Raw genomic sequence first — 23,518 nt, forward strand, 5'->3', positions numbered from 1 at the left:
TCCTATGATAAATCATACCCACGTAAACAAAAATAAATAACCTTTAATGCTTTAGGAAAATGTGCAAGGCTATGCAAAGTTCAAAATCTTTGAAATATATGTGAATAGCCATCTTGCAGAATTCTCCTATCAGAAGGAAGATCATAAGCAGACTTTATTGATTTTTACCAACAGCTTCCGATTGGCTCGTGACTTCACTAAGTCGGTTTGGTACTGATACAAGCACTTCAAATAATATGTTAACAAATAATAATGATAATAGCAACATTGTAGCACAATTGACTCTGAGGATGGGATTCGTATGAAGCAGGTTGTTTAACATTCTCATCCTGAAATGGATGAAGTATCTGTCATAGGAATAAGAACTGTAATCAAGTTATCGACCAACATCAGTTGCTTTGATACCTCAAATTGTATAGCTTTTTCATGAAATTGTATGTAGAATATCCAATTAACGAGTCTGTTTGTACCAAACAATTTGTCAATGTATCAAATCTAGTTACATTATAATATTGGTTTACATTTCTAATGTTCTTGTTTCTGTTATCAAGGCCAATATGAGTTTTTGGTGATTTGGCTTTAAGTCTTAAAAACTTTCTGCATATTGTTGCTTAATATTGTTTGTTTGTTAAAGTTGTGGAAAATTATGTGTAACTATCAAAAGATAATCTGGAAAAAAATCAAAGATTGATATTTGTCAACAATGTATTGCTTTGAAATAATAGAATTACATGTACACCATGACATGTTCTTTGAAAGTTTCTATTAACGAATTGACAAGTTTTTACATGTACATATTAATGCCTTCTTCTTGAGAGGAATGTTTTTCTGTCAGTCTGTATTAAGTTTGCTTTGACATCACATGACACAGAGTGGATAGGGGCAACCCATGATGCTTATACTACATGTATGTTACATAACACATGGATCTTACAATCTCCCATTTAATTGGATAAAAGGGATAGCAACCATGAAATTCAAGGTTCATTTGGGGACATTTGTGTCTGGATTATTTTCAATAAAAAACAGTCTTTGACTTTCATTATGACATACATTGAATAATTATGAATTGTTTACTTGTTGAACCAATTGAATAATTTATTAAGATATGAAACAGCAGTCTAATTGGGATTTGGTAATACAATGTACTGTTTTCTAAGAAATAGATGAACTGAGAAAGCAGAAAATGTGTTTGCTATCTTTTTAAAATAGAGTACTTGTTTATATTTGTGAAAAGAAATTCTGTGAAAATTAAAGTAAATTACGAACTGATGAAAGTCAGTATTCTTCACAGACCAATGTAACATTATAACTTGAGATTACAGTGTTTTATTTTCATTTAGGGAAACAAAACTAAGGCCAAAAAAAACATCTCTGTTAAGGTTGCCTACCCTATTTTTTTCTGTCTAACCTAGCACATTTTATTGCTACCTTTTATGAAATGGCACTAAACTATAATTTTTTAGTTAAACATAATTAAAGTTGAGAATACCTCCCTAATAAGTGTCTATATAAAATGATTTTAAAAAATAAAATTATTTCACCCACTTACCTACCCTATTTTTCATCCAGTGTAACCTTAAACAAACATCTTTTTTTTTCCTTGGCCTAAAAAAATCTGTGCTTGCAGCATGTACATGTATGTTATGCTGATTCATATACATGTATATTTGGAAGTCTATCAAAAGTAATATTTTCGAAGAATAAGACCTGACAAATTTATATTTTTGAACTCAATTGTTTCTGACAATCAGACATCAAATAGCCTCATAACCATGTACCTGCAATTAAAGAATGTATTAGATTTGCCTAATTCTGATATAATGCTGTACTGTAGCATCAATAATAGATGATAATTACCAACACAAGAGACAAGATAGTTGTTGTATTATTGTTTGAATGGTATTGTCCTATAACTGTTAACCAATACAGTTTATTCTGGCTCCTGTCCCAGCTGTGACATCAATGCTTAAACTGTTAATATGTTTTCTTTAGCATATTACACTATACCTCGCCTCGATCCCCTACTGATTAATACCCTACAGATTATGTATTATTAGATCATTCTTCTAATTGAGTTTTATAGGCTGTTTCTGAGATGCACAATTTTGCAATTGGTAGACTATTTTGTATCATTTGCTTAGTGGTTTGGAAGAAAATTTTGAGGAGCCAATTTAGGTTCTTTCAAAGATACTCAAAATTTAAAGGGGTCTTTGTTAACAAACGATATAAATTCAGGCCATATTCTGTCAGAATGGGCAAATGGCCCAGGCCCCTTACTGTGGAGCTAAAGAAACAACAGTTTGTATGACTCTGTTTGTCAGTCACATATTGTAAATGCATACATGTACATGTACATTTAAGTGTGTGTAAATAATAGTACACATCCTTCCTCTAGTCCTTATATAGACTCTGACATACAAAGTTGTACACATACTTGTACATGTATGATATTCATAAGATTGATGGATGGATGAGTTGGTGCATATATGTAAGCAATTGTTTCTTCAGAAAGTTAAGTGATTCAGGCTCCACTTTTCTTTATTAATGAGATAATAATTTATTTGGAAAGTAGTGTTCAAAGTGCTGTAAGGTACATTTTGTACTTTTACCTTGCAACTGTTGGTACAATATGTATGCTTTATGTAATACTCCCACTGTTACCTATTATCGTTTCATGTTGACTTTGTTGAAAAAATGTCAAAATCTAAATTTAATGCCCCTTTAGTGATTTATGGGTTCAGACACTTGTGTGTTAACTTCTACAGCACTGTACAACATTGTAAATTGTCTTAGATGGATTAGTTATCATACTGAAGGTAATATAGGTATACTTTATTGAATAATGCACAGCGTATTATTTTTATCATTTTATAAGATTTATAGATCTTTATTTTGTAACATAATGAACTGTTATAGTGCAAGGTAGGCCGTAGGTGTTTATATGTTGAAAAGTTACGTAATTGTTTTTCATCTGTTTTAGCTATTACCGGTATTGAGTGCTATATTGTATATTGTATTGGTGTATTAAAAGTTCAGGCAGTCATTGATTAATTCTGACCAACACACCTAATTTATGAACTTTTCAATAATTACTGGTAAGCTGGGTCCTGTGTAGGTCGTTTACTAGTACATAATATACTTTATTTCACATTTGTATATTTATTGGCAGAAACATTTACCGGTAAGTCATTATTGAACTTTTACTTAATTTCAGTTTCTGCCAAATTTTATTGAACGTCAATGCTTTTATGTGGATGTAATGTAGATATGAAATTATCAATCTTTGTTATGTGTTATAATTGAGTTGTATACATATACAAGGTAAGCTGAGAGACTTTTAAATTATGTATATTGCATTTAATTTGAACAATTTATCAATATAGTTATAATTTAAATCAGAAGTTTACTTAATACTTACATTAAGTTTTCAGTTTTTTTTAGAGCCACTTTTTGACAAAATTTCATTGAAGTTTTTTATGTGACTTTCACCAAAAGATCAAATACTGGTGTCTTATGATATCTTAACCCGTGTGAAATATACCCCTTGGTTACTATAATATTATTGCCCTTGGGTTATTATGTCCATATTACTAATGATATTTTTCTGTTCCCAAACTTATGGGTATGTGATATTGTAAGATAGATGCACACAAAATACAATTTTGAGTATTGTACATAATGCGTGACAAAATGTGTATCACATGCTGTATCATCCTGCTGTAGCATTATAAGCAGTAGGGATTCTGGCCTGAGGATGATATGGTACATATATGTGATACAAATTTTGCCATAAACAATGAATGTATGTACATGAACAAAAATGAAATATACACTTTATCAAACATTGAAATAAGAGAAGATTACAGTTTACAAAATGTCTGGATGACCTCACAAGATAAATGAGAATTCCTTGTTGGGTTAAGATAAATGTTCAGCCATGGGATAAAGGGATGTCACTGTGTTAGCCATGTGATCCATGGGATAAAGGCATGTCATTGTGTCAGCCATGTGATCCAAGAGTGTGAAAAAGGGTATAACCATCACAATGTTTAATATGCATCAATAATTCTATACTTTATCAGATTTTCAAAACTGCTGTATTGACCACTAAACATAAAATAAGTGGTATGTCCACCTTTATTACACAATGAATGTTTATAGAGAATAAGTTTTAAATGTTGTCTGTTTACCATGTAATTATGTTATCATGTAAAAAGTAATATACTATCCATATAACAAATGTCATTTTGTAAGTTTTCGAAGTATAAGGGTTTATTGAATTCCATTCACATGTCTTTTGAGTTATCAAGGAAATATTCAAACCTATCCTAATAGCTAGGCCATAAGATGTATTTACAAAATTGAATATTGTACACATGATCTGTATATATTTAACTTGAAAATTCAACTAGGAGGAAGAATTTGTGTGTAAGAAAGTATAAATAGAGTTAAGTTATTCCTTGCCACAGTTTCCCTTGTCTGGCAGATATTATATTTTCTTCTTGAAAATTTAGCTAATTTGGTGATACATTTTGTATATACAGATCAAAAATCTATTTCAGCCAAGTTTATTGTTTTTGGAATTTATCACATTACTTTTCCACCGACTTCATAGACCAAAGGTCAAGCTTGGTATGAAAGAAAACAATTATTTTACCTATATACTTCTTACTTATTGTATACCATTTTCATTTGTAAACATGTTTAGATTTATCTTTGCAGTGAAGATGTTTGAACAGTAATCAATATGTCTGGTCTGGACACACCAAATATGTCCTCCAGTATGAAGAGCTCACCTGTTACTGGTTCCCCTCCTTCACAGAGAAAGAAAAAACAGATACCAAAAGTAGGGAACAGACACCAGTTCAGACACAGTGATACAGATTCTGAATCTGTAAGTAAAGGAACAGTAAATAATTTGTAACACATTTTAATTTTTAGTCTAATTCCAGCATCTTTGTCTTGCCCATGCATCTTTCTACATTATGATGATGTCCCAAAATTGCGGTGCCCTAATTTTTAGACACATAAATATATTTATGTGTATTTATGTCTCCCCTTTGGTGGGGAGACATAGTTTTTGCCCTGTCCTATTGTCTGTCTGTCCCTCACACTTTTGTTAGGGGAACTCATCAGAAACTACCGCACTAACATTCATGAGACTTAGTAGGTGGTTATGACATGATATGTAGATGTACACATTACCAGGAATTGATGATTCTTTATGTGGGAGTTTTACCCCATTGCACTTTGAAACTTGGGAAACAGTTGTTTTTGTTTTTGTAGGTAAAAGCAAAAACAAGCTTTGATTCTTATCTACATAAACAGGTACAATGTACATGTATGTACAGGTGTATAACACAACAGTATGCATTATTGGGATGTTCTTTTTCAAAAATGTGTTTGATTTGGGCCTAATCTAGAGGGAGAAATGAGCAAAAACTTCTTGTTTGTGCTTACTTCTCCCATTTGTCTTTGACAGGGAGAAGTTTTTGTAATAGATCTCATAGACGAAAATGTCAATATTGATATTTTTTAACAGAATTACTATAACTTTTCCTTGTCATGAATGTCCAGATTAGGCCCTGCCAATATGCTAAATTATTGATATACCAATTGGAAATATTTTAAATATTTTTAGGACAACACTGATGATGATTATTCAGTTTCCAGTTCTCATGTTGGAAACTCTGCCAAAAAAGAGCCTTTAAACAGCAGTAAGTCTAGTGCCGCGAAAAGCCGTAAAAGGAGGAAGGGGAGACAAGACTGGGAAATAGTGGAAGGTCTAAAAGATGGACAATCTTGTGATGACAAACCAATGATGTATCAGGGCTTCATGATGAAGAAAAGAAGATGGCCACTGAAGGGATGGCACAAGGTAATGTGAAGTTTGTCTTTGGTCTTACATTGGCTTGTAGAACTTTGAGTTTATTGGTTACAATAGAGCATCTAAGTTTTCATCAGAAACTTCACATTTGAAATAGAATTTGAGTTTGGGGTTTGACCGAATTACATAAACCATGAAAGTTAGTACCCCATGAAAAATAGTTCATTGTAAATGGATGGAATACATAGATGGTTTTCAAAGATTGCTCTTACAAAGGACTTCTTTTCATTTCTAAATGTTAGTTTTTATTCCACCATGAACAAATTGGAGGTTGTATATTGGTATGGTGCTGTGTGTCATTGTAATCATTCATAGACACATGGTTTTCATACAACAACTTAAATATAAGAAGTTCTTGCTTAATTTTATAACAAGAATCCCAACTATAAAAGGAATGTTGGAAGAAACTACGGACAAAACCTATGACATTTCTGGTTTATTGTAAATAACTTCATTAAAAGTGTATGGAGCTCTGTTAATGCATCAAAAGATTCCTTACCTTGAAAGGAATGGTTGGATGGATTAAATTGTTGTGGCCGTAAAGCTTTTTTGTATATTAAAAAAGGACTGTTGGCCTAGAACTGAATTACCAATGTCAATTTTTTTGCAGAGGTTTTTCCAACTAGACAAAGGAAAGCTGTTCTATGCCAAGTCACCTGCAGATGTAAGTCTATGTGTGATTATATATTAGTCATCTTTGTATCATAATCTTTCAGAAGTATGAGACTTGTCTTGCTCATAATGATTGTTTAAACTGTCTATAATTACAACATGAACAAAATACAGTAAATATATTAGTTTTGTAGTGTTCTTTATTTCACTGTCTTTGCAGTGGTATAGATGAGGATGAAAAATTATACCCGAAAAATTGATTTTTAATACAATGAGCTGTTGTAAATGTACTAATTCATGCTAATTCACTGTGGAAAAAAGCATGAAAAATACAAAATCTAGTAAAGGTTTGTGTCACTATATAACACTAATTATTTCTTGAAACCATGGATGTTTTAATGTGCCAGAACTGTGAAAATTAGCAAACTAGAAATATACCGGGGTAATTATCTTTAAAAGTGTGAAAATTGATACCTGGGAATACTCCACTTTACTACAACTAGTAACCGTGAAATAATTAATCTGTTTACAGTATGTGGATGACAGAATACTAATGAACGATATAATAATTTTATTAATAAACATTAAATATTGATAATCTAGTTTAATTATACCTCGGTGAAAATTTTTGAACCTTTTCACCTCTTTGTATTGTTAAAAAAAGACTATGCATGACTCACAATCCCCTATAACGATATGTCAGATGAGCTGTATTTTAATTAACCAGATGTCAAATAATGATTTAAATTATATCATTTGTCTTATAGATACAGAAGGGGAAGTTCCATGGTGTCATTGACATTGGCCTATCTGTGATTGCTTTCAAAAGACACAGACACAGGATGGACATTGATGCTGAAGACATTGTCTACCATGTCAAGGTAAAAGTTTTATTCTTAATGAAGATGTATGAAATTTACATTTATTTCATTTATTATCTCCTTATCTGAAAGAGAATTACCTTACCAGTGCACCTGGTCAGTTCTTTCAGTAATTAAATGAATAACTTTTTTCGTGATAAAATAAACAAAAAAAACTGTAAGTGATGTTCACTAACTTGACCTCCATATTGATTTGGATCAAAATCTGAAATAGGAAATGCTCTAGGGGAATATTTAATAAAGAATATGTGAAAATTTCATTCATTTCCATCTAAAGGGTAGCATAAAACATATGGGTCCCCCATATTCCCATATTCACAAATGACAAAGTCCATGTTTTGCTATGTGAAAACCCCAAATTGATTCGGAGCAAAATTTTAAGGAGGACTTGAACAATGGGAACTTGTAATAAAGATGCTGTGAAAGTTTCATTCTATTCCATTCTGTGGTATAGGAGGAGTAATAAATAAGAGATGGGTCCCCTTGGATGGAAGTACAAAGGTACACTTGTAGTTCTAATTCTAAGCTAACGTTGTTGTCTTGATGCTACCTTACGTAACAATATCTTGTGTTGTGTTTCCTGAGGTCTCCTTGACATTCCACTAGTAAAATAAAAAGAAAAGTACTTTACTAGTTTACAACACAAGATCAAGAAAGAAAGGAAAACTTCAGTCTCTCAAATCATTAAAATTACAATCATTTATCATAGTCTGTATACGGGCAACTGTTCACAGCTCTAGAGGTCCATAAGTCCATGAATTTATCGACCACTTTTTGTCCATTGTCAAATCCTGTCTTCTGCATGTTCTGCTGCTTTAGGTCTTGGTAGATTTTTCCCTGTTGTTTCATTGCTGTTTGGTTGAAATTGCTTATCTCTTGATCCCGTATCTTAGTTGATTTAGAGTGGATGTAATTTGATGATAGGGCAAGATGAAGATCCCAATTAAGTTCTGATATCTGCCAAATGAATGAATCCATCGTTTCCATTAGATAGATTGTCAATGATTTTTGTCTTCAAAAGGATCTCAAGTACTATGTGTTTCTTGTCTTCATGAATATGTTAGAAATTGCCAATTCAGTCTTTAGATAACTTGTTTCCAGGTTTCTTGTGAAACTCTCATAATGATGTCAAATATTATTTTTTCCAACGATTCCAAAATTGTTGTATAAGTAACAATTGTCTCAGTGTTGACTAGTTGACTAGTGTTCCATCATAAATGTCATTTTCAATGTTTGAAGGATATGGCAAAGTGTTTATACCATGGCCGTATGAAAGGTGGGCTGGTGTGGTTTATAAGACAACATTGTTGTCTTGGTGCTACCTTACGTTACAATATATTGTGTTGTGTTTCTTGCAGTCTACTCGACAGGGGTATTAGTTACAGTGAAATAGGTACATGTATTGCTTGTAAGATACATGTAGGGTTTTGAGATTATAGTGAGGTAGACCTAGTGAATGTTTACAGGTATGTGTATGTGTGAAGGAAAAATTTGCATATTACTACCGGTACATCATGATATGCTTAAATGCAAATGTACAAATTGGTGTCAACTTGTGTTGATTTTTTCGGTACACAGTATGAGGTTGAACTTGTAAACTTTATTTCACTATCTGATCAACTTTATCAATTAAGTACTATTTATTTTTCAACTTAAGGAGGTAGACCTAGGGTAAGGGACACAACTCTTAAAAAATCATTGGAACATTTGTATTCAGCATTTTACATCAGTCTCATGTAAGCATCAAAGTAACTTTGATTGATTTCATTCTGTTTCAAATGAAAGCTTGATAGACATTGGTCAAATTGAATATGATACAAACATATCACTGATTTCAAGAGTTGTTTCCCTTACCTTAGGTCTACCTCGTTAAGTATATTCTGAACCACATGTACATGTAGGTAACGTTTGTAGGTTTGTTTCTGTTTCAAAATAAATTGATTTGGAAAGGAAATCAATCATCATACCAACTTAAAGGTCTCTTTAAGTGACATTTCATTATGTTGACATTTTGTTTTTGTTCCGTCCATTTGACCCACTGTTTGTATGTCTGTCGAAGTTTTGTCATCACAAGTCCTCAGAAACTACTGAACAGAAGTTCATGTAACTTTTCAGGTAGTGAGGACACACTTTATAGTTGTATGCAGTACCAAGAAATTCTGATAATAAAATTGTGTTTGTAAGAGTTATGTCCCTTTGAACTACGAAATTTTCCAATTTAAACTAATCAATATACAGCTGGCTAAAGAAATTTCACTGAAACTTCTCAACTGAATCCAGTGAAACTTGGCAGATAGAATGACACCATATTTAATTGTGCTTATTATCTGGAAATGAGATACTTTTAATTTTGTGGGATTTATGCCCCATGAAATTCTCCATTCTCCATTGTCGTATACCTGACAACTTAATCTGTTTCATGGATTTTAACAGGTATAGTTTTGTATGTCGTACCGGGAAATTCTGATCATTAAAATACTTTTTCATGTGGAATGGGGGAGGGGGGTGATGTGTAGGGTGGGTTGGACATAGGTTTTTTAGGCAAAAACACTTTAATTGATAAGAGGCTTTAATCTTTTTTTTTCATATTAATATATACGTTTTGACAGCCATAATATTTTACACATACGTTTGACTGACATGAATCAGTGAATACTCCCAGTTAAACCTAAAAGCATGTGTACACATTTGTTAGCTTAGTCTCACTAATTGTAATATCTTTTCTTGTTATATCCATATCACAAATTCAATGGTATTCATTTCCATCTTCTTTCTTGACCTTGTTTTTGTTTTTTCTATAATTAACTTTAGATGGGTTTACTATTCTTTGCATCTTCTCTCAAACATTTTAGGTAAATTTTGTGTTGTATTTTTAATACATTGTTGTAATTGTAATGTTTTTTGTATTGTAATTGTAATACTGCATATTGTAATTTTATGAACTATTGCAATTTTACAGGTAAAAGATAACAGATCATTTGAAGAGTGGATTCAGAGATTAAAACACCACAGACTGTACAGACAACATGTTATTGCCTTTGGAACAAAAGAAGCTCCTAAACTGACTGGTATAACATCTCCAAGTGAAGAAATGGTCTTCCCATCTGGTAGGGATTCCTAACAATACTGTATTAGTCTAATATTGTCTAATATTTGTGTGATGTGATTGCAAAGAGACAAAAATATCAAATTTGTAAAGGATAATTTCAATTTATTTTACATTAAGTATCTCTATATTAATGATGAATTATCCAGCTCACCACAAATAGATGCAGAAAAAAATGAAATACATATTTTTGAGAAAAAATTTATTCCAGAAAAACTAGTAATGATTTGATATGTACATCACATTCTTGCTGGACAATATATATTTTTCTAATTACTGAGTCAATCAACTTCCAACTTATTTTCTGAGATATCATATTTATTAGAAATCTTAAGAAATTTTTTTACCCTTCTAGATCTCAAATATATGAAATGCTGATTGAAATGAATCATTTCAGAAGTAATTTAAAATTGCACAATTATGATTACAGTGGATTAGTCAAAAGGATTTTTATACCAAAACACATTTTTATTAATATAATGGCGTAATGGTTGTCGTCCATAGATATATGTATCCTGCTAATCAAACTGATTATAAGTGTACCAATCTCTTTTTTAAAACTTGTACTTCGAGATTCCAGGGACTGACTTTCGGGATTATGAACCTAGCCATCTAGGTGAATTTGGCTAAAATCTAATTGTATTTGTAGTTTTCTGTTGATTTTAGAAAACATATAATTTTGTTATAACAACTATTACATAATTATTTTGATTTGCTTGTGCTGTGTAAATAATACTTTCTTAGATCCTAGCTGAATGCCATTTTGATCGTTTTATTCTTACATTGGTACTGAATTGATCAAAATAAGATTTAAATAAGTTATTATAATACTACCTAAACAATGTTATCTACTTCCATGGGTTCAAATTTGGGCTGGTCCAAGGTTCAGGAGACTCAATTTCTTTAGCAGGACCATTTACATAGGTCCTTGATCTTTCAAGTTTTTACTCTTATTAAGGACTTTTCACTTTCTTCTGGTAGACCTTTCATTGAGTCCAGGACCTTTCCACTCTCGAAAGTAAAATTTAACCCCTGACCCATGTAACTGGTTACCTCTGGTCAGTGTGGTTCTATATACTTATTACAAGAAGAAGCATCAATATCCAGTTTGCACCTTCATTTTCAGGAGCTGAAAAGCAGCATAATGGCAGCTTCATTTGCGTATACTTGTATGTGTGCGATTGAGAGCCAAACCAGTCTCGGAAAATATTTGCCAGTTTCAATAATTAAATACAAATCGAATAATGGCTTTTCCAAGAAAGGGTTGGCCTTATAGTCTGCAGTATGTTGGCAAGATGTTTACGAAAATTTCATAATCAATATTACCCATGATTCTCAGGTCATAAAAATTGCGAAACGAAAACGAACCAAAACAAACGAAAATAATTGATAAAAGAAAGAATCGAAACAAATCAATTTGATAAAATGAATCAAATCGTTATAAAAACATAATTAAACTATACAAAATGGAGCAGAATGAACTGAAACTAAATACAATAAAAGAAATATTTTAAGACGTTTTGCAAGTTATAAGAACAAAAATTATCAAAGTTGGTTTCAATTAATGTTTCTTCGGGAGCATTAAAAGGTTTCACTGTCATCATCATATTTTTTTTTTTTTGGTCTGTTAGTCTTTCAACAGGTTTTATGCACTAATCTCAGTCAGCCTTCATGATTGCCACTTTATGTCGTTATTTTGCTTTGTATAGTGGTTTAACACCCTTTATCATCATTATAAGTATCTATGAACAAGGTTACTGTTAATGTAAAGTTTGCTCAAAATGAACAGTGTCCAATGGTTGTGTTTATAGCATGCTGTTCCAGGCCTAATTTAGACCTCAATGACAAGGAGAAGTATTTGTAAATTTTATTAGAAAATAAAAATATTGACATTTTTGTCTGTGTAATCCATGTAACATATTACAAAACCTTCTCCTTGACAAAGACAAAACCTTCTCCCTGACAAAGACAAAATGGGAGAAGTGAGCACAAACAAGGAGAGGTTTTTGTTCATATCTCACTCTAGATTTGGCCCTTTTCTTTGCTCTGTGAGGCTCTTTATTTTTTTTGTTCTGCAATGATTAACTTAATATATCAGGTCCCTCTTTATTCCTTGAGTATTTTACTCCCCTCTACCATGTAATCAGGTTCCCCCATAAGTTATTGTTTACCATTACAATGACCCTTTTATAATATGAAATTATTCCTACCTTTTGAAGTATGAAGATATGTATCTGGTCAATACAATGAAATGAACATTGATGGTTCATGGTACACAACCCAGTATGATAATGTACTTTCATTGTATGAACAGACTATTACATACAATGTATATAATGATAAAACAGATATTATCTGTCGCAAATCCAGACCTGTAAACATAGTTTAGGGGGTACATAGGTTTCACTCTGTCTATCTGTCTAATTTAATATAACCACATGGAAATATGCATACTGTCATGAATTTATGTTTGCACTAAAATTGTTGAAATAATTGTGTTTGATTGTAGGCCTTTTTCAGCAAAACTTAGTCTCGAGCATTGTCAGCAACTCCTTCCTTACTTGCAGGATTGTTTTGTAACTAATTGGGGTGTTGATAGCTCATAGCGTGCGTTTAAATGCATGATAGATAATTGATGAACGAAATATTCACAAAAAATTATTAAAGAAAAAACAGAAAATAGAACTAATGAAAATACAAAAAATAATAAAAGCAAAAAATATAAAAATATATAACAGTTAAAAAAAGGAAATAATGAATGTACAAAAATAAACGAACACTTCTATCGTGCGTTTAAAGGAACGCTTATATTGTGCATTTAAACGAACACTTGTATCTTGTGTAAATGAACGCTCCCAGCATGTGTTTAAATGAAAGCTATCATGTGTTTAAATGAACGCCCCTAGCGTGCGTTTACACAAATGCTTCTATAGTGTGTTTAAACAAACACAAAATGGTGTGTACATGACAAAAATTAGTATGTTTAAAGTACATTTTTTTACCTTTTAAAGATTTTTGTGGTTTCATGATTAATATTTACATTCATTTGTAAATGGGAAGTAAGATTTTTGTTAGGGGGGGGTATCACAGTACGACAAAACTTGTCTAAAAATGAAATAAACTATTATTTTCCATGATGTATATAATGTTTTTTGTATTTTTATAGATAAGTCAATTGAAAGCAAGTTAAGTGCTAATGTAATGAGGACATCCAGCTTCAAGAAAGATACACAACAGAACAGAGTAGCTACCTGGGTGATGGACTCTGCTGGGTTCGAACATTGTGATAAAGGTTAGTTTGTAAAAATAAATGAAATATTTTCTGGTCTGTTGGTGGTAGACAGATGGGATGGTCTGTATTTTTTAACATTGAAATGATGAAATAATAATACGAGGAGAAATCTGCAGATGAAATAATGCTTGAAAAATTAAAAGGACTTTAGACAAACACAACACTAAATTATCACACAATACCTTATATAGAAAAGTTCCAGTCCCACAAACGTAAACTTTATATGGGACCACACATTCAATATGGTATTATAAGGTGTTATATAAAGTCTTTGAATTATCTAACTCTCATTTAAGGATAATGAAAACTTTATTACTTTGTGACACTAGTTTAATGGGATTATATTTTTAGCTCACATGACAAAAATCTCTGTTGGGTAAAAGTTGTAGGATGAATCCTTGTAGAAGTTATTGCCCTTGAAGGGCAAAAATTGAACCAGGTGAAAAATTCAGGCTGGCTTTAAAATTCAAAATCAAATAATGAGCTTATTGTCTCTAATGCTACCTTCTTCATTAGTTGTTTTGACTGGGACAAATTACAGTGAAACCTATTTAAACCAAGCCATTTGTTTTGGACAGGTGCTTCGTTTATTAAGCTTCAAAACACAGAAAATTTTTATTTGGGATTTTAAATAAATGTCTGGTTTAAACAGTTTTGTTTGGATTAGACAGGTTTTACTGTTTTTCTTGTCTATTTCAGGTTTGAATGAGACCCAAACTTTACTGTGCGAGTTGAGAGATGACCTTGACCAATTGAGGAATATACCCACAACTCCTGACTCAGTTATAGAGGTAAAGTATATGTTTATAGGGAGTAAGTAATGTGAAAAGTATCAAATTAAAAATATGCCAAGCTGATAATCTGTTGTGAATATTTTGTCAAAAACATTTTATACTTTTATACAAGAATCATAAAATTGAAACTGCATAAAAGTAGATTGATTGCAAAAACTTGAAGTGCATTTAAAAGTGACAGTTATGGCAGGTTCTGGAAATATATAGTGGATATATAAATTGAAATAAAAATGTTGAATTATACTGTTATTTAGAACATTCAGGCACCCAATTTCTCCTTTAATTTCCTTTAAAACAATATTTTAGAACTCTATTGAGTAAATGATGTAAGTCATGTTTTTGATGTGTGGAAAAGACTCTAGGAATTTTGCTCGCTTAGAAGAATCATTATTTTAAAAGATTCAAAATCTCATCATTTTTGAAAATTCAAGCTTAATAATGAAGTTATAATGTCTATATATATATGTAAGAATATTCAATGGCAAAGAATTTAATTTTTTAATACATCACATGTCATTAATGGAATTCTTCAGGATGAAACATTTTTACCAAGTGTCAGAAAGGTTAGAGCATTGTATTTTATTAACATTGTTGGTGTGTGTATTTATAATCATCTTGGCCTTGTTGCTCTGGGATGCCCTGGGTTTATAGATTTACCTGTGATGGTAAACCACTGTCCATCCGTCTGTCTGCCTTATAAACAATGCATGGATTTTAATGATATTTTGGTTCATTATCATTATAAAAGAAGACTTTTTTCATTGTAATTTTTTTTTTTATTTACAAATTATGTACATGTAACTTTTAACACAAAAAAGCACAATTATTACTTGGCAGTCCACTTTCTTTGATAAATGTCAAAACAACTCAAATTAATGTTCCCTTGTGAAACAAATTAATAGGAAGAAAGGTAAGCTACTGTGAGTTGATAACAAAAAAGGGGTGTTTGATATGCTTTATTGCAGCTGTTTATTTTTGTTTCCTCCAAACAGATTTACCATTGGACCTTAGCATTACCCTCATATTACTCCAGATCTATGTGCATATGTATGTCAATGTATTTGTCTCTGTGTCTATTTGTCATGTTTTTCATACCCAGGATTGTTGTTATAAATACATGCATTAAATGAACTTTTTTAAATGTTTAAATGGGATTTACTGTGGCAAAATGGTCAATCTTTATTGAAAATGCAGGGACCGTCATTTCATTATTTTTAAATGTATAAAATTATTCTTACCTCCACTGTCTTGACCTGTTTATCAGTATTCTCCCCGTCAAATTTCGTCAAGCATCATTTGTATTTCCCCATCATAATTAATTTCCAATCTAAATACCTGTATACATCAAACAGTTCACAATGTTTTGGGGCAGAAAAGCTCAGTGCTAATTGTTACAGGGCAGAAAAGCCCAGTGCTAAATTTTACAGTTGAAAAGCTCATTGCTAATTGTTACAGGACAGAAAAGCCCAGTGCTAAATGTTTCAGGACAGAAAAGCCCAGTGCTAAATGTTTCAGGGCAGAAAAGCCCAGTGCTAAATGTTACTGGGTAGAAAAGCTCAGTGCTTAATTTTCCAGGGCAGAAAAGTCCAGTGCTTAATGTTAAAGAGCAGAAAAGCTCAGTGCTTATTGTTACATGGTTGAAAAGTCCAGTGCTTATTGTTTCAGTAAAAAAACTCAGGGTTTAGTGTTAGAGAGCAGAAAATCAAAGAGTTCAATGTTGTAGGGCAGAAAAGCTCAGTGCTAATTGTTACAGGGTTTAAAAGCTCAGTGTTAATTATTATAGTGTTTAAAAGCCCAATGCTCAATGTTACGGGGCAGACATGTTATAGGACTTAAAAGCTCAGTACTAAATTTTACAGAGAAACAGGGCACAATGCTCAATTTGACAGACCTGTTTCATTTGCTAATGCTTCTGTAGAACACAATATCTATAAAAGTACATTATTAAATTGAGAATTAGGTTGTTAAAGACACCCCATTTTCTATCCATTCCAGGTGATGGGAAAATTGTTAGTTCTAAATTGTGATATAAATTTTTTTAGTGTCAGTAGTTAATACATTTTGTACTTAAGTAGTACTCCAGCTAAGAATCGTGCAAAATGTGATACATGGTTAGAAAGCTTACATATTTTTATTTTTGATATCTTGTTTAAAATGCTTCAGTAAACAGAAATTAACATTTGGTTTTTCATATAACCCGTGCTCATAATAGATAAAAATTGTATAGAATGCACTATAAATTCAAAAGTAAGGGAGATAACTCTGTAAATGACACTCAAATACAATGGAATCTATTGGATTTTCAATGTTGATTATCTCCTAAGAGCAGGCAGATTTGAATGAATAATTACACATTTCATAATATAGACCCATAAAACAACTTAATTACAAAAATAAAAATATGTAGCCTTTTTTGGGGTGTATCACATTTTTCATATTTTGCATGATTCTTACAAAGACAGCTACTTAAAGGTTTATTAGACAGTTTTGTCTTCAATATGTATATTGTAATAAAAACCAGTATTAGACAAACCCAGCCACGCCACTACAGCACATTCTATATAACAGGATTAAATAACACTAGATTGTGGTTGACCTTGATTGCATACCTTTAATGATTTTTAAGTTAACAATGCAATATTATACAGATAGCTGTGATTTACTGAATGTTACCAGTGTAAAAAATTTTGATAATTCACACTGTGAGATAAATTTTGTACTCTCAACTTTCTTCTGCCAAAACGTCACAACATGTCACAATACATCACAACACGATTATCAATACCCCGTTCACAAAATTTAAATATATGTGAAAATAGCAATGAATAATGAAGAAAATATATATAATAAATAGGATAAAGTTTTGTCTATCTTTCCATCATTTTGAAGATTTTGCATAGAATAATAGGGAGTTATGAATAAATATTTTAATTTGATGAGAATCCTGCCATTTGATTGGTTTGTTGACAAAAATCAACATTGTTTCAATTGTATAAACTAACTTGCTATTTAGGCCACGCCCACCTTTTACAGAACTACTTTTTGTTTGTCAACATCCGAAACAACGTTTTCAGTCACATTGTAACGTTGAAACGTTTTTGTGACAATAAATTATTAACTAAATTAATGTCTGCCGGGTTTATGTCAAATTCCTGCTTTAATAACTGTGTCTTCAATTTTGGAAAATAACTGAACATTTCCCATTGATGAAATGACAGCATCTTGCCGCTGATTTTAAAATGGCAGTCAATTTGTTTACTAGAATTACTACACGGCGGGAAAATTAAAGTTGCTGTTTACTCAGTGTTAATAAAAGTGATGGATATATCATTTTTTTATATTTTTAATTAAAATATAATGAATGTATTCAATTTCTGATTAGTTGATACGCTATAACCCAATTTGGATCCGTTTACGCTGAAACATAATCCGCTCCGCTTTAACAGAGATAATACATATAGTGATCAATGTAGACTTCAGTAAAAAAAAGATGTTACATACTTTTTTATTTTTAATGCCCGAAATTTGGGGAAATGTTTAGCTTTCTTCTACCAAAAAAAATTTTCTTGCCTTCCACTTAACTTTTTAACCTGCATCCTGACACATGTTTGTCTAAAAAAATCATTTGCAATGACATTTTGACAGTATTTTTATTTTACTTATATTTCCTATGGTTTTCAGGGTTTTTTTTTTATTTTCCATAATTTTAACGGTTTTGTCCAATTTCTAATTCAGGATATACCATTGTCAAAGGAAAATGTACTTAGTCATTTTATGGTTTGGTATTTGATATCATTGAAAGAATTTAAACTGAAAACTAGTGAACAATAATTAGTTCACAGTAGTAAAACATGATGTAGAGTGTTGACTTTATCTCTATTACATGTCAAACATATAAAAGAATTTAACGAGGCTCATGGGTTCACATTTCAAAGACTATCCTTAATTCATATATTTTTTTCATTTTATCTCAAGATTTGCAAAGTAATAATAATTGGCAGAACTTAGTAAAATCTTATGTAAAGACTTTAGTTCAAATATTAAAAATATCCATTTTCCAGCAAAAATATCCATCGACAGTAAAAACCTGTACATTCAATATTCTGTTATAATCTCATTAAATATTGATCATCTACTATTATTTTATTACATAGATCATTGTAGTTTTCTGTTGAAAGTATTTAGATTTGGAAGGAATTTTCACATAATGTTTGTATAGACCCACAAACCTCCTGGTCATCATATTATATAATAGTATTTGTACATGTAGAAAATTGAAGAGATTTATGTATTTTATAGGATATAGACAGTGAACCAAATGATTTCAAGAAGAAAAGCCGCGGTATCAGTCTACGTGGAAAACGTAAGGAAAAGAAAAGTGAAACCTCATTGGTTGATATGGATTCAATTAGAACAAGCTCGTCCAATCCTAATCTTGTACAGTATGAAGCAATGAAGGTGCGACCAAACAGTATGTCGGATGCCCCTCATAGCAGTGGGACAGACTCATTCATCAGTAATTTTAGCCAGGATCCCTTTGGTGATCTGAAAATTAGAGAACGATTTGTGACTAAGGCTGAAAAAGGTAGGTTGTTCTCCCTAGAATGCTATTCATTAGATAAAAAAAATGCTTGTACTCAGATATGCACTTTAGATGGAGATATCTTTTCGTTGTTGCAGTGGGTCATAATTCCAGATATTTTGTCATCTTTCTCATTGGTGTGAATGCATCCAGCTTGTCCCATTAATGATTTTAGGATCAATAAAAGTAATAAAGGAGGATTGAAAAAGTGGGAAAAATTTGACTGTTTCTATGGTGATCTGTTGTGACATAATAGACTGCATATATTTCAATAAAAAGTAGAGATGAATTTTTATAAAATATGTGACCATCTCATATTGCCAAGTAATACTTCTTGGTTCTTATTTTAGTACATCGAAACTTAAAGTCGCTGCTGAACATCATTGGTACAGAGAGGGACAGACTTAAACAGGCCGTGGTTGATAATAATAATTGGAATTCTTCCTCTGCCAGTCTCAATAGACATCTTATAGAGGTGAGTTTAGTAGAACAATTATTGTAAATGCTTAAAGTAGGATGTGGAATTCTTCCTCGGCAAGTCTCAATAGACATCTTATACAGGTGAGTTTAGTAGAACAATTATTGTGATTGCTTAAAGTAGGATGTGGAATTGTTCCTCAAGGAGTCTCAATAGACATCTTATAGAGGTGAGTTTATGTATAATTATAGAAAAAGGAACAGATATGATGAAATGTGTGACCAGTGTACAAACTATACAAAATAGCAAATACAGACGAAACGTGATGTCTACTTGAATAATGCTTACATTTATTGTTAATTCAGAACAAGTTAAAGAATGACAATTCCATCAAAACTGTCAGCATCAGAAATAATCACTTTAAACTTTGAAATGGTATTCTACTGTGAGCTGTCTTAACAATGTCAACAGGCATATTGTTAACGTGATTTTATTGTCTCCAGTTTACTGTTGGATAATTATAAGAATAAACTGTGTGCATTTGACTGAATATCAATGTAAGATCATGTGAGAACTTATCAATATCTATAACTCACTGTATAACTATAGGGATGTTTAATACCGCTTCAGAAGTACAGGTTTAATCTTGAAATAGTGAGAATGTGTTTCATGGCTTATTGTTATTTTTTTCTAGATTAATGAATCATCAATATTTAAATAATATTAACATTGATAATTGAAAACTTCGTTTGACTTTCAATTATAGGCATTAAGACAAAATGCAGAGTTAAGGAACAAACTGGCCAAAATACATTCAGAGTCCGCCATCCCTGAAACAAAGCTGATGCCACCATCTTCCCCACTGTTATCACCAAATAATAATCTAGAAAAGGTTTGTACAACCAGTATGTCATGACAAATTTGTAAGACTTGATTTTTTTGTACAGCTCTTGAAGCATAAAGTGCCCTGAAGTTGGTTATTTTACATATTTGATAATTATATATTTATATCCTCATACATTTCTTTGGTAACGAAATGTTTCTAAGTTTTGTCACTCTGTGCAATTCAGAAAGCAAGTAAAAACAGCAGTATTGAAAGATGAACAATAATTATGTACATTAATTGTAACATGAGGTATAGTGATTATATTTTCTTGTCAACCTCCACAGGAACATGAGCATGTTTTGTCTCAGTCACTGTCTACTGAGAGTTGTTCTATGTCAGAATACTACGATGCCGAGGAGTTCCGAGAGTCAGCCAGTGAATCTTCATCAGAGGTTAGTTTTTTTTTTAATGTTTTAGGTAGAGCTATTGAATTTGTTTTTTTATATACGGTGCATTAATTGGTGAGGTATTATGCAACACCCTTTGAAAAATTTTGTGTCCATCTGTCTGATGTCCCTGATGGTTTCCAGATGATTATTTGAGAACAGATCTATTTTTTTTAAACTTTGCACAGTTGTAAATTGCAGGTTAAGTTCAATTTTCTGCAAAACCATAAATGTAGTTTTTGATCTAAGCCAATTTAAACATTTTGTCTTCCCCCTGTTTTTTCATCACAACATGGCAGGTATCATTGTTCCATTAGTGCCTTATTTTTATTGTTACTTTTGGCAAGTGAAATGAAGGCCAGAAGCCAGGAGTTGTATTTGGACAGTCCTTTTGTTGGTAGGACTCTTCATTTTAATGTTCCTCTACTCCAACTCAATGAAATCACATTGTCTGTCTAAATTTTCTCTCAATTATCTCTGCTTTTTCAAATGGATTAATTTCCAAGATTTTTTTCTACTTCTGAGAGATGTGCAATAGGATGTAAAGACTTTTGGGTGCCGTCTGAAATCAACCTCCTGTTTAGCTAACCATTAATTTTTCAGCATGTGTATGTGTCTAAAAATTTCTATTGCAAACATTTTGGCATCCTATAATGTAATGTTTACATTTTCACTTTAATGCAATGTTCAGGATTTTTTTTTGTGACATCAATGTCCTGTCAAGCAGAACTTTGAATTTTTCGTAACAAAATTGTAAATAATATTAAAAATTTCTTTCACAAAAATCTTGGCTCCCTTTGATATGAATGATTTTGAATTATAAGATAAGTACACCCATCAATCTCTTTTAGTGGAGGATTAAATTTTTACTTTGTGTACAAGGTGTTTTACATGTTTTTTTATTTAAAGGACATTCTGATACTTTAGTTCTGAATATTTTAGCCTTCTGATGAAGAAGAGATGTCCAGTGAGGAAAATGATACAGATTATACTGCTGTACATAGTGGTATGTATCAGTTACCATGGTAACAAAGGTACAATATCAAATTTATGTTCAAAGCTCAAAAATAAAAAATACATTGTGGTATGTATTAGTTACCATTGTAACACAAATACAATGTTAATTATAGGTTACATAATGAGTGAAGGTTGAAAATGACAAAATATTAACTGGCGTTTTAATTTCAACCTAATAACAAATGAGCCTTGGCGAGTAATAATACTTTCAAGCAGTCAGATTTTATTAATAATGTTTTATTACACAACAACATATCACAATGGCAAATTGTTCATATCACTAGTTCATATCACATTGTCCCATGATATGATAGCCATCCAAAAGTAGATAAAGCAATAACATGATAGAGAGTGTAAAATTGATATTCAGAGCACAAAAACAATTGGTATTCAAAGGGAGACTATTCCACTTTATATGTAGATCAGATATTACTCCAAAAATATTTCAGAAAAATGTACCATTTAAAAAATATTAAATCTTACTCAGTAATACACACATAAATAGGGATATGAAATATTATGAAAATTGTTTTTCTTATTTCAGTCTCAGAAGACCAGCTGTCTGATTCATTTGAGACAGGTCGAAGGTCAAAGTTACCTGTCCCTAAACCCGATACAGGTGATATCAGCCTGTGGAATCTACTCTACAAAAATATAGGAAAAGATCTGTCTAAAATCTCTATGCCTATTACACTGAATGAACCTTTAAGTATGTTACAGGTAGGTGGGTTTTTGACATGCATGTTTCTGATTTTTCCCAGTTTGCCTGATTCTTGCAAACACTTATACTTAATTATTATATCTGAAACTATTAAAGGTGTGGGTATCATTTTTCACTGTTTAGTGAATTATTAGTATTTCATAATGTCAAAAATCAATTTTGCGATTACAATATGTTCACTATGAAAATAGCCATATTGGTGCACTGGGAAAATAAGTATGTTCACAGTACTTTTTTTTTATTTTCAATATGAATACCTCTGATGTTGAGGTGGAAACCAGTGCATTTTATCTCCACAAGTGTTATAGGTATCGAGGGTACTCCTTAGCAGAATCCTATCAAATAGTTAAAAATTTGTATTTGCTGCTTTTCAGCAAAGTGTTTGGTAAATACGGATTTTAATAACATGTCCTTCTGTGGGCTATTGGTTTGTGAGATATGATTAAGGATGTCAATCTAGTATGTATTATTGTCCTATTTCCTGGAGTTTGGTGGCATGTCCTGTTGTTAATTCTTGATTTTCAGTGCTTGCTTTTTTTAAAAAAATTTTATAAAGGAAGCTAATCTAATATGTAATATTAACCAATTTCCTGATTAGTTTGGAGTTAGATAATAGAAATGTTTAGTGATCAAAATTGTACATGTATTACAGAGACTGGCAGAAGAATTGGAGTACAGTGAACTGATAGAGAAGGCTGTTGAGTTACAAGATCCTTACAACAGAATGGTAGGTTCTGGCAATAATAGATGATCAAACTAAAACTTCAAGGCTTTGTATGCGATTGGCTCAAAGAAAAAGGAATAGATATGGTGAAACACAACAAATGCATCATTGTATAACCCCTATAAAAATAGTAAATGCTTACAGAGATCACTTAAAGGTCTTCAGTAAGTGTAAACACACCTTTAAAGTAAGATCTGAAAGGTCCTGAC

At 31.6% G+C, this 23,518-nt stretch overlaps 1 protein-coding gene across 6 annotated transcripts in view; it reads left to right on the forward strand.

The window, feature by feature from the left end:
- The window catches only part of LOC148599352 (oxysterol-binding protein-related protein 6-like), a 34,875-nt gene that overhangs the window by 2,945 nt on the left and 8,412 nt on the right, over positions 1-23,518 (forward strand). For 2 of the 6 annotated variants that reach the window (XM_088557630.1, XM_088557631.1), the window contains exons 2-16: positions 4,726-4,897; positions 5,645-5,881; positions 6,501-6,554; positions 7,270-7,383; positions 10,343-10,490; positions 13,656-13,781; positions 14,481-14,572; positions 15,109-15,138; positions 18,875-19,160; positions 19,508-19,632; positions 20,342-20,467; positions 20,746-20,853; positions 21,790-21,853; positions 22,409-22,584; positions 23,238-23,312. In XM_088557630.1, the coding sequence (XP_088413756.1) occupies positions 4,751-4,897; positions 5,645-5,881; positions 6,501-6,554; positions 7,270-7,383; positions 10,343-10,490; positions 13,656-13,781; positions 14,481-14,572; positions 15,109-15,138; positions 18,875-19,160; positions 19,508-19,632; positions 20,342-20,467; positions 20,746-20,853; positions 21,790-21,853; positions 22,409-22,584; positions 23,238-23,312 (1,908 nt within the window). In that variant the 5' untranslated portion in view covers positions 4,726-4,750. Of the gene's footprint in view, positions 1-2,410; positions 2,492-3,302; positions 3,325-4,725; positions 4,898-5,644; positions 5,882-6,500; positions 6,555-7,269; positions 7,384-10,342; positions 10,491-13,655; positions 13,782-14,480; positions 14,573-15,108; positions 15,139-18,874; positions 19,161-19,507; positions 19,633-20,341; positions 20,468-20,745; positions 20,854-21,789; positions 21,854-22,408; positions 22,585-23,237; positions 23,313-23,518 lie in introns of those variants that run through there. The other 4 variants (XM_088557632.1, XM_088557633.1, XM_088557635.1 and 1 more) reach the window with 4 other exon arrangements.

The sequence above is a fragment of the Perna viridis genome, chromosome 13 (genome assembly GCF_037379345.1).
Source record: "Perna viridis isolate PV_CMFRI_1.1 ecotype Kerala chromosome 13, ASM3737934v1, whole genome shotgun sequence".
In the NCBI taxonomy this organism is placed as follows: domain Eukaryota; kingdom Metazoa; phylum Mollusca; class Bivalvia; order Mytilida; family Mytilidae; genus Perna; species Perna viridis.